Raw genomic sequence first — 12,722 nt, forward strand, 5'->3', positions numbered from 1 at the left:
ATCTCACTTCCATTATTTACCCTAATATTCTTAGCTCTTCCCATGCTACAAACTGGTATTGTATTTCAATTTGCAAAAGCATTGAGTTCAGGGGCCTTAAATAACCACAATACTGATATTTGTAGAGTAAACTCATTCATTCTGTAATCCACTATATGTTATAAATTGTCAAATCAATGTCTCTTGGATAAAAATGGCTTATATGACTCTGTGTCAGGTCTGGGTGGCTCTGTGCTCTATTTAAACCACGGTGACTGATCTATTTTTACAGGATTGGATGCTTTTGTCATGCCGTCACTATGACAAGTGCTCACTACTTATCCTGGGTTCCCTAAAACACTCCAACTTTGACTCCATGTGGTGTGCTGTTCATGGGAGAAGTGGCCCAGTAGACATTCTTGGAATTCATATCCCAGTGAACAACCTCGTCAGAACTTTCAGGACAAATTTGCCAAACAAGGCATACATTTTTCAATTGACATTAATACATGTTGTCTTGTCTAAAGTCTCTTCCATAGGTTTTTTTTCAAACGTTATGATCAAAAGAATATTCACATTTGTTCCATATAATTTGAGAGTATATGTATGATTATGTAATATGGGGGATTTAAATTATACATATAGCTGCTCCTGCGGACTACACCATTTAACACGTGATTATTTTGTTTTTAAAAGGTAGCATAGAGGGAAGGTCCTCAAGCCAAAAAAAAGAATAGAGCAGTGAAAAAAAACACTTGAAATTTGTACTGAATCACAGAAAGCGGACTACACAGTAGTATCACAAAATGGATTTTAATTGAATTATTAACAAATATTTAAAGTGCAACTGAGCGCCAGAACCCACTTCTCTGGTTGAAAATGAACTGTGGCATCGATTTCAGTCAGAAACATTTATTCCAGTACCAAAATTTACCAAATCTGTACATAGGATAATTGGTCATCAAGTTAATATATATGCCAAAACAGAGTTGTGTGAGATTTGTGTAACGGAGGATGTCAAAACTTAACATGAGGGTTGGGTTGTGATTTAAATCCTGCCCCCATTGGCTCACTGCATGGCAGTCTAATCACGACTGGCAGTAATCAAATCCTCCAGATAACAGCTGCCCAGTGTGCTGGAGTTCACTCTATCCAATCACTCACCAGGATCAATTTACCCACCCATTTATTTACAGACAGCTGAACTAACCATTAGCACACAACACCTTGGACTTGTTTAGACAATACAGTGAAGCAAAAAAGTATTTAGTCAGCCACCAATTGTGCAAGTTCTCCCACTTAAAAAGATGAGGCCTGTAATTTTCATCATAGGTACACTTCAACAATGACAGACAAAATTAGAATGAAAAAATCCAGGATTTTTAATGAATTTATTTGCAAATTATGGTGGAAAATAAGTATTTGGTCAATAACAAAAGTTTCTCAATATTTTGTTATATACCCTTTGTTGGCAAAGACAGAGGTCAAATGTTTTCTGTAAGTCTTCACAAGGTTCTCACACACTGTTGCTGGTATTTTGGCCCATTCCTCCATGCAGATCTCCTCTAGAGCAGTGATGTTTTGGGGCTTTTGCTGGGCAACACGGACTTTCAACTCCCTCCAAAGATGTTCTATGGGATTGAGATCTGGAGACTGGCTAGGCCACTCCAGGACCTTGAAATGCTTCTTACGAAGCCACTCCTTTGTTGCCCGGGCGGTGTGTTTGGGATCATTGTCATGCTGAAAGACCCAGCCACGTTTCATCTTCAATGCCCTTGCTGATGGTAGGCTTTGTTACTTTGGTCCCAGCTCTCTGCAAGTCATTCACTAGGTCCCCCCGTGTGGTTCTGGGATTTTTGCTCACCGCTCTTGTGATCATTTTGACCCCACGGGTGAGATCTTGCGTGGAGCCCCAGATCGAGGGAGATTATCAGTGGTCTTGTATGTCTTCCATTTCCTAATAATTGCTCCCACAGTTGATTTCTTCAAACCAAGCTGCTTACCTATTGCAGATTCAGTCTTCCCAGCCTGGTGCAGGTCTACAATTTTGTTTCTGGTGTCCTTTGATAGCTCTTTGGTCTTGGCCATAGTGGAGTTTGGAATGTGACTGTTTGAGGTTGTGGACAGGTGTCTTTTATACTGATAACAAGTTCAAACAGGTGCCATTAATACAGGTAACAAGTGGAGGACAAAGGAGCCTCTTAAAGAAGAAGTTACAGGTCTGTGAGAGCCAGAAATCTTGCTTGTTTGTAGGTGACCAAATACTTATTTTCCACCATAATTTGCAAATAAATTCATTAAAAATCCTACAATGTGATTTTCTGGATTTTTTCTCATTTTGTCTGTCATAGTTGAAGTGTACCTATGATGAAAATTACAGGCCTCTCATCTTTTTAAGTGGGAGAACTTGCACAATTGGTGGCTGACTAAATACTTTTTTACCCCACTGTATATACGTTTAAGATAGTCACAAATGTTATTTTGAAAGAATATATGTTTGTTTTTTGAAACAGCATTGGCTTTCAAACATCTTCACATTTGTGAGCTAACATTAGCATCACAAACGATTTTCATTAAAGAAAGCTACATCTAGAATGCAGGAAATCCCGTACGCTCGAGGCTTCCCTGACCAATCACGTTGACATGCTGCATCTCACGGTTGATAAGCCAGTCGGTATGGTGGCCTATTTGGGGCGGTGACTGAAGAGGTACAAAAATAACTCACCCACATTGAACCACAACTCCAAGACACAAATCTAATTTCTTAATGAGTAACGAAAAATCCCAGGTGGAATCGACAAGTTCAGCCCCTCTTTGATGTTATTACAAGCAATATTTAGTTATTTCAAGGTTACAGTTGTGTGTCTAGTACAACAGGGAATTCATGTAAGACTTCAGTGTTTAAATGCAATATTCAATTAAGGCTAGTAAAAGTCTCTCAAAGCACAGCAACTATAGACAGGTTGGTTGTTTCACAACCAGCACATGCAGCGCTATGGGGCAAAACAAACGGTTGGCTTAGATTGAATAAATATAATTGACATGTTGTCAATGTTTAAACATACAGTTACACAATGAGCACTTGTCTCAAATGCATTGCTATTGTTGGTTTGCTAGCTAGCAAATTTGCCATATTAGCATTGACATGAAATCAGTCAAAACATCTTAAGACACATATCAAGAACAAGATGAAACTAGTCACTTACGATTCCCCACAGGCAGTTTGTCATTGTTGGAAGCTGTCTGGCCATCCAGAAATCACCATTGAAACGTACGAATCATTTGTGACGTTATCAGCTAACCCATCTATAGTGCACGCACAGCAAACTGTATTAAGTGTAACAAAAAATGCATTCATCACTCTCAAAAATGTCTGAAAGACTTTAAAGTGCTAAATGCATGGAATAGCCAAGCCCACAAACACACAAAAAAACAAGAATTACCTTTGCTGACTGTCTCCAAGTCCTCACAGACACTGACCCGACAAGATGTACTCAGAATTTCACAATAAACACAGAGACTAGATATAATTATTTTCAACTGTGATTGGGAGTTCAGTCCATAGGCTAGAGCTAGTCTGGGGACTTGGAGGTAGCAGCGGCTCTTTTTCCTCTTCCTGGTTGGCAGGAAATGCAGCCATTTTAAGATAACAGGAGGAGACGCATGCTCCGCAGTCACACCTGCAATCAATTAAGACAAAACACAAAGAATCAGTTCGAACAGACCAATAGGAGGCATGTAACATGACTATGTTAATTAACTCAACAATATCAGCTACACCCTGTCACATCCTTGCCCACTTAAAAATAAAATGTGTCCCACATTTGCTAATATCAAACACTACATATCTGAAAAGGAAGCTTCTTCAGGTTTCTTGAAGTCAACTAGTGCAGCTCTGTCAGTTTGGGTCATGATGAGAGTAGGAACTGCCTACAGTCAGAGACGGAGGAGGAAGCGAAACATCTCACTCCTTCATGTTTTCTGGTTCAGACCCGAGAGCCACTCCTTAATAAGTAGACCGGAACTATGACCATTTTCTTCAATGGTAAACGGCCTGAATAAGACTTCTTCATTTATCCACCATCTTTTCTGAAGTTTATCTGCTGACAAAAACATTACCCAAGGGCTCTCAGCCCACAATCTCCCCCAGCCTAAGCCCATCTGCATACATACACTTTACAAAATCCTTGCCATAACATCTTGCTTTTTACCAGCCTTATTTTCCTTCCCTGTACTTTCCTCTCCTTTCCTTTCCTCGCATGTCCCATCACATACTGTTAACAGTTTTCTTTGAGTTTGGTCTTTAAAAAGTTACTTTAAGTTAATTAGGTTATAATGCATGGTTGTCATCGTTTTCATGTCTTAACCTAAATGTGTTGTGTTGTTTATTTGTTTGCAATGTTTGCTTGCTTCACGGGTGTCATGGTAATTAAGTCCTATTGTCCCCAGTCCGTATTGTGTCCAAGAAAACAAAGAAACAAAAACAAAAAACAAAACAAAAAAAGCCCTCCGCCCCTTTTCCTTAGATGGGAAAAGAGTTGTTTTGACATCTGGGAGTCCATAGAAACTTTCCACCAGCGATGTTCTTGGCAGAAACTCCACGAGTCACGCCAATCCTTCAGACTTGGAGGATTATTTTGAACATTGTCACCAGAGAGCCTCCTTGCCTCTCTCCAACCTGTCAAGGCTTTGGGCTTTACTGTCTCTGTGACCGTCAAGTCCTCAGTGTGCTGCTTGGCTAAAGGTTTGGGCGTCTTCCAAGCATCCCCCCATTCTGTAAGATTTACATTGTCATCCAAAGGCTTAGCATTCAGTCGTTTATCACTTTGTTCCTCTGTGAACTCTGGCCATTCCTGCTCCCAAGCCTCCAGAGATACTTGTTCTTTAATGTTCAACAACAGTGGTTGAGTCCTCCAGGCTTCTGACCATTTATTGACATCAAGTATGTCCGATGAAGCCTGAGTTTTTTGGGGGGCATCAAACTGCGATTTCTTGGGTGGTTCACTTTTCTTTGTGGGGGGTGTGGGTGGAGGTACCACCTTAGCATGGACTCCAAACCTGGCCTCCAAACTTGGCCTCCAAACCTGGTCTCCAAACCTGGGCTCCAAATGTGCTGCTTCAATGTCAGCATCATTGTCAAGGCTCATCACAATTTTTCTGGAGTCAGACATGTCATCGCCCGTCCCTGTCTTAACAGTTTCTGCAATCATCTGATTCTCTGTGTGCTGCTTGAGTGAAGGCTTGGACGTCCTACAAACTTTCTTCCACCATGGAAGATTTACTGTGTCATCCTGAGGAGGTGACGGTTTTATGGCAAGCAGCTTCTTCTCCTTGGGTTGTGGGGCTGGGGGCTTTGCGCTCTTGGGTGCGGAGGGCTTATTTTCCTCAGAGCTCTCTTTCCTCAGCTGAAGGAGTGGTTCATGTTTTTTCTCATGAGTTGGTGGCTCAGATTTCTGTATAGTTGATGGAGGTGCCACTTTAGACCTGAAGTTAGACATGTCGCTGCTCTTTCCTTTCTTCTCCACTGCCGTAGATGTTCTATTTCTGCTGATTGCCAAGCGATTCTGCCACTCTCTGAAAGCCTTTACTTTTTCTGTAATGCCCCTGTTTTCTGTGTGCTGCTTGGGTAAAGGCCTGGATATCTTCCAAGAATCCTTCCACTCTTTAAGGTTAACTTTGTCATCCAAAGGTTTAACTTTCAGTAGTTTGTTGCTTTTTTCCCGGCTGAACGTTGGCCATCCCCGCTGCCAGGACATTGTTTGGTCGTAAAGGATTCTACTGAACTGCAGTGGTCGACACTTAAAGGGCTTTGACCATTCAGTTGGACCATTCGGTAGTTCTCTATCCCTAATACCCCTCCACCATTTTCCCTCAGATCGTCTTTGTAAGTCTTTGTATGAGAGAATGACTTTGGGCAGAGGAGGAGGTGATGGTTTAGGTGGGGTGGGCTTCTTCTCCACTGGCTTGGGGATCTCTATCTTCACCCGTCGTGGTGATTTCTTGGGAGTGGGTGGGGGTGGAGGTGGGGGCGGGGCTGCGTCTAGTGGAGGATCAAGCCTAAACCGTTTCAGTAGAGGACAATACACCATATTTCTGCCCTTTCCTTTCTTCTCCAATGCCATCAGTCGAATGTGCCGCTCTTTAATAAGCCTACGGATGAACACACAGAACCATAGCGAATTAGAAAAAAACAACACCATACCATTATTGAGGAGATGATCAAGAATAGAGTTGAGGATGGGGAGAAAATTAGAGACAGACCACAAAACAGACCAGACCTCAACAACCCCCATGTATGTATGTATGTCTGTCTGTCTGTCTGTCTGTCTGTCTGTCTGTGTATTACATTTGTTTTGTGATTTTTACCGATTCAGGTCTCTATTTCCCTGCCCCTCCTTCTCCTGCTGTCCCTTCTCACTGATCTTCTGGGCTCTGTTCTCCCAAGGGTCTCGAAGCTGGCAGGGGTCGAACGCGATTCCTTTACCAAACACAGCCCTTTTATCCCTGTCTGACGACATCATGCCACCTCCTGACAGAAAAAAACACAAAGCATGCATGACAGCATGTTAGTATTGTCCAGACACTGGCATTCATTTATTGCAGATCTGGGTTGAGTGTAGTTTTAAAGGCCCAATGCAGCCGTTTTTATATCAATATCAAATCATTTCTGGGTAAAAATGAAGTACCTTACTGTGATTGTTTTCAATCAAAATGGTCAAAAAACAAAACGGCTTCTTAGCAAAGAGCAATGCCTAACTATTATTCGGCAATAGTTTTAAATTTATCATCAAATATGTTGGACTCATTGACAGAAGCTGTATTTTCCAATAAACTATGATGTACAATCATTTCTGGCACCGGTCTGATTTATTGATATGCATGCAAGCCACTCTCCAGAATAAGTGTCCATATCTACAGCAGCTATTTTTGGTAGAGCAACAACAGCTGTTCCTTGAACACCCTAAATAGCCACTGAGGCTAACACTATCTAGCTAGCTAGTACAGAAAAACAAGCCTTATCTACTTTACAGACTTTATAATCCATTACACAGACTATCTAGCCTTTACTTCTTAGCTAGGGCTCCCATAAAACAGAGATGTATATCTCAATGGGACTATTGTTCATAACTGAATGATAAATAAATAAATAAATACAATGTCCCTACCTTGCTCCTTCACTGTGAGTGGGAACGGTGTTTGTGCTTGTCTTAGACCCGCCCCCAATGCTTCGATTGGCTAAGAAACTCACTGAATCAAATGATGGATTACGCCTTTAAGATTTAAATACAAGCATTTCCAAATTATTTTCAAATATCCATAACACACAATAAATTCCATGCAGTTTATAACACTGAGTTTAAGGGTAATTTGAGTCCTCACCCACATTTTCCTCAAATGGTTTATGGTCTTCCCACGCTACTTACTTACAAAAGTCTTATTGAGTTCAGAAATTTCAGAGAGAGATCAAATTAAATAACCTCATTGTCAATCGTAGAGTAAAATGTATATTTTTCTTGTGGAACTTTAATACTATAGTCCACTATTACATTTAACCTGACTTAGTGCTGATAGTGTTTAGTCTTTCATTGTTTTTACATCTTGACTTTTTTGAGTGTAAATCTCTATAAAAAAATGTATTGCTATATTTACATTTTACAATTGATCCCTTATTCAATTATTTGCCAGCTTGCGGTGTGGCTGTGATCTCTTAAAGTGGAACTGACAGCATTTTACCAACATTAAATCTTATTAGAATCTGTTCATATAGATATGGTCATTTTCACATTTTCATACATTCATAGAATGTTTGGGAATGGTGTATAGTAAGGCATTTTGGAAAAGTCTATGCTTGCTTGCAGATGTGCAGAATATGATGCGATCCTAATCAAAAAGTATTTAATAACTCAAAATAACTAAAACATTGTAGGTTGTTGTAACATGTAAACTTAAAACATGTTTTTCATTTTTTTGCATTCTATGGATCACCGGTGCAGTTGAATGCAGCATTGCTTTATGGTGCATTCAACATGTCTTGTACTTGAGTAGCCAGCCCAGGCTACTGCTCAAATGTTGCTGTAATTGGCCTACATGTTTCTCTTTTGCATGGTGTTTAGTTGCAGGTTTTGTTTTTTAGTTATTCATTGTCAAACTTACAGTTTTTCTCAGTCGCTTTGGTGCATTTCTTAGATCAAAAGTGCAATTCTTGATACTACTTGTACAAATTCCAAATCATCTAGTCACTTGTGCACATCATTAAAGCAATTTTTTATTCCTTTGAACAAATTGCAATTGATAATGTACAAGTGTCAGCTTTTTTCCACATGATCAATTGCTCATGTCATGTTGATCAAAATATAGTAGATGGTTCTCTGTTGAATAGTCTTACCCCTCAAAACATCTAGGCATTAGTTCCTTGCATAATCCATTACATGCAAAATTGTTGAACTATTTGTCAAAAACTGTCAAGCATAGTTTTACACATTTCTATTAGACCTTTTGTACAAAAACGTGAATTGATGAATCGTGCAGGTGAAATTGACCCTTACTCATGAAGGAATGTAAAAGTGTTAATTCAACCAACAATCAACCCGTTGTCTAAATTGCTCAAAGGTGCATCTCATGAAGAATCAATTGGCAAGCATATATAGACAGACCACAACACAGAGTTGCAATTTTCCAATAATGGATGGACCAGGAAATGAACAGGGTCAACAGCCAAGAGGAGCAAGGATTCGTGGTTGAAGGCAAAACAGAGGAAGAGGCAGAAGAGGACATAGGCGCATATCTGATGACATAAGGGCCACTATTGTAGACCATGTTGTCAATCATGGCCTTACAATGGCTGAGGCGGGTCGAAGGGTGCAGCTGAATATTGTGAGATCAACCATGTCCTCAATAGTTAAAACGTTTCGAAGAGAGAACAGGTATGTCCACCAATGTACAGTGCACTGTTACTGTATATAAGCAGTATACTGTATACTTCCTACAATGCTTCATATAACAGTAGTCCAGTAGTATTTCACAGCAGACGGAAATATACTTTATACAGATACATACTGCACCTGTATGTTTTACAGTAAAATGTGTGTTCGCATAGACAAAAACTATGTGAAAGTGTGCGATGCATCACTGCATTTTTCCCCACATAGGACTGCAAGATTACCTCAAACCGGTGGCAGAGGACGCCTTTTCACACCTCAACAGGAAGAGGCTATTTGCACCGTGGTTTGAGCAAACAATGCCATGAGACTCAGGGAAATACAAAGGACCATTATAGAAGACAACAATGTCTTTGAAAACATCCATACGGTTAGCATCTCAACCATCGACAGGGTGCTGCATAGAAACCAGATGAGTATGAAACAGCTGTACCGTGTACCATTCCAAAGGAATGAGGACAGAGTTAAGGAGCTACGTTACCAGTATGTACAGGTAAAACATATATCTATGTAACTACTTTACAGCAACATTTTATAGTGATACATAGTACAGTAAGCATAAACTGCACACATTTCCATTACTGTGGAAGGAACATGCAATATATGTACATTTTATGTCACTTTTCCTTACCAAAACAAATTCAACTGTGTTTTCTGGGATATAGCGTATAATGGAGTTGGAATCAAGTGAACCCTCTCACAACTTTGTATACGTGGATGAGGCTGGCTTCAACCTGACCAAATGCAGAAGGCGGGGTCGGAATATCATCGGTCACAGAGCTACTGTGGATTTGCCAGGCCAACTGGGAGGAAATATCACTATGTGTGCTGCTATTTCGGAGCATGGTGTCCTAACCCATATCCCCCTTATAGGGCCATACAACACCCAGCATCTACTCTACTTTTTAGGGACTCTCTACAGGGCTCTCATCCCTGATGATGAGAGGGGTCTGTTTAGAGAGGATTTGCCAAAGTATGTGGTCATTTGTGATAATGTGAGTTTCCATCGAACAAACATAAGGCAATGGTTTGTGACCCACCCGAGGATGCTCATAGAATTCTTCCCACCTTATTCACCATTCCTTAACCCAATTGAGGAGTTATTTTCAGCATGGAGGTGGAAGGTGTACGATCGTCAGCCACACCCACAGATGACCCTGCTGGCTGCAATGGATGCAGCATGTGAAGACATCACAGTAGACGCCTGCAGAGGATGGATAAGGCATTCCAAAAGATTCTTTCCACGTTGCATTGGAAGGGAAAATATCCGGTGGGATGTGGATGAGAATATGTGGGCCGACAGACAGGAACGTCTGGATGTGTAGAGACCGCACAACAGTGCTGCGGGCAAAGTTGTGCCTTAGGGGTGGTTTCCTGTGTTTCTTTCTAATTTAGTTTTTTTCCTATGTGCCCCTTGGGTTGTCCAGTCTCTTTCAATCAATAACCCACATACAGTAATATGTAAATAGTACTGTTGAAATTGATATATGCCATAGAAGTGCAGCCTTGTGCATTTTCAATACAGTAACTGTCATCCAAAGTTTACATCAGGTGATACTGTCAAAGTACACAGTTACATTGACAACATGCCTAAACATTTTGACGACCTTGTTCGTGAACAATGACTTATCATTCTGATGACACTGACATGATCATTGGCAGGAATATTTACTTTTGAGAGATGTACTAAGGATTTTTAGTGACTGACTAGCTTTAGAAACATATCTATTGTATATTGCAGTTTGTACAAATTGTTCTGAGAAATGCACTTATTATTTTGCACATGTTAGGGATGATGTGAAAAATGCACCAAAGCGACTGAGAAAAACTTTAAAAACTGAAGCCAGACTGTAACATTAAAGTAGCCTAGCTATGACTGTGAAATGTGTCTGTACACTTTCCATCTGCTGTGCGCTGTTAATGGAACACAGGAAAGCCTCAATTGAAGTTGAATTCACAGATGCAAGCGCATCAGGCTGTAATTTCATAAAGTAGATGACTCAACTGACTCATTTATACTCACTTGAGTGTTCTATTTGGCCCACCGGCCTTGTGTTTGACACGTGCCCTAGCCTATTAGCCACGTTATGATTGACCAGGGATCAATGCCCTTGCTAGTTTCATTGAATTGACATACACAGTCTTAGTTACAGTCGTCCATTTTTGTTCAACATTTTGAGACATTGAAACTGCAACGGTGCAGCAAACAACAATTTACCACCTGATAGCAATATTTTTTGGACTACCAAGAAATGTATTGGTGAATCATGTTAATTATGCATTGAACTGCATCCATCTATTCTTCCAACAATACCTTACTGTACATCATGTGATTTTTTTTGTCAAATAGAACATATTTTTTAAACTTCTTAATAATCCTGTTAGTGATCCGTTCGCGTGCCAATCCCTTTAGCGGGATCGATTTGACAACATCCAGTGAAATTGCAGAACGCCAAATTCAAACTACAGAAATATCAATATTCAAGATCCACAACAATATAAGTGTAATACATCAAAATAAAGCAGAACTTCTTGTTAATTCAGCCGCAGTGTCAAATTTCAAAAAGGCTTTACGGCGAAAACAGACCATGTGATTATCTGAGGACAGCGCCCCACCTACAAACACATGAAAATCTTTTTCAACCAAGCAGGTGGCAACACAAAAGTCAGAAATAACAATATAATAAATGCCTTAACTTTGAAGATCCTTCTTTATATCCCCAAAATGTCCATTTATTTGGCGCGTTTGATTCAGAAATACACCGGTTCCAACTCACCCAACATGACTACAAAGAATCTAATAAGTTACCTGTAAACTTGGTCCAAACATTTCAAACAACATTCCTAATCCAACCTCAGGTCTCCTAAAACGTAAATAATCGATAAAATTAAGACAGGATAAACTGTTTCCAATAACGGATGAAAACAACGTGAAGTGCGTTCCAGTTCAAGCGCACCAAACAGTAGAGTCCACATGGAGTGACACTTATAAAGAACACCATACATCTTCATTTCTCAAAAGAGAAACATCAACCAATTTCTAAAGATTGTTGACATCTAGTGGAAGCCATAGGAACTGCAACCAGGTTCCTATTAAATAGCGCTTCCCATAGAAAACATTGGGAAATACTATGACCTAAATGTTTTGTTTGTCCTTGGGGTTTTGCCTGCAAAATCAGTTCTGTTATACTCACAGACATTATTTTAAGTGTTTTCTATCTATATCTACCAGTACATATGGATAGCTTCTGGGCCTGAGTAACAGGTAGTTTACTTTGGGCACGCTTTTCATCCGGACGTGAAATTACTGCCCCCTATCCCTAAGAAGTTGGTTTTGAAGCATAAACTGGGAATTTGATATTTTTGACTGATATTATGATTGTCTGTTTGTTTCATATCTGCAAAGTTGTTAAAACGCTGTCTGTTCCAATTCAAGGCCTAGGTGCCTCTGTGGCTTATTTTTGCCTTACAGATTTATCGTTTTGCCATAAACGGTTTTGTCATGTGGCTCCCTGTAATGGGAGCTTTGTTACGTAATGATTGCAGGGACCAGAAAAAAAATCAAAAGGTGAACACAGTGTGCAAATTTTTGATTATAATTTTTTTTTTTCTAAAAAAGATATACACTGCCGTTCAAAAGTTTAGGGTCACGTTTTTGAAAGAAAAGCACATTTTTTGTACATTAAAATAACATAAAATTGATCAGAAATACAGTTTAGACTTAATGTTATAAATTACTATTGTATAAATTACTATTGAAAACAGCAGATTTTTAGACTAGTTGAGTATCTGGAGCATCAGCAT

At 39.8% G+C, this 12,722-nt stretch overlaps 1 protein-coding gene across 1 annotated transcript; it reads right to left on the reverse strand.

Annotated features, from left to right (window-relative positions):
- Window positions 1-773: 773 nt before the first annotated feature.
- LOC115105961 (uncharacterized) lies at window positions 774-7,187 on the reverse strand. Its single transcript, XM_029628502.2, has 3 exons — window positions 7,146-7,187; window positions 6,346-6,508; window positions 774-6,129 (listed from the first exon to the last, which is right to left on the reverse strand). The coding sequence occupies exons 2-3, from the start codon at window positions 6,498-6,500 to the stop codon at window positions 4,416-4,418; spliced, it is 1,869 nt and encodes a 622-aa protein (XP_029484362.1). The 5' UTR covers window positions 6,501-6,508; window positions 7,146-7,187; the 3' UTR covers window positions 774-4,415.
- Between the last annotated feature and the right edge of the window lie 5,535 nt (window positions 7,188-12,722).

This window comes from Oncorhynchus nerka, linkage group LG22, assembly GCF_034236695.1.
Source record: "Oncorhynchus nerka isolate Pitt River linkage group LG22, Oner_Uvic_2.0, whole genome shotgun sequence".
NCBI lineage: Eukaryota > Metazoa > Chordata > Actinopteri > Salmoniformes > Salmonidae > Oncorhynchus > Oncorhynchus nerka.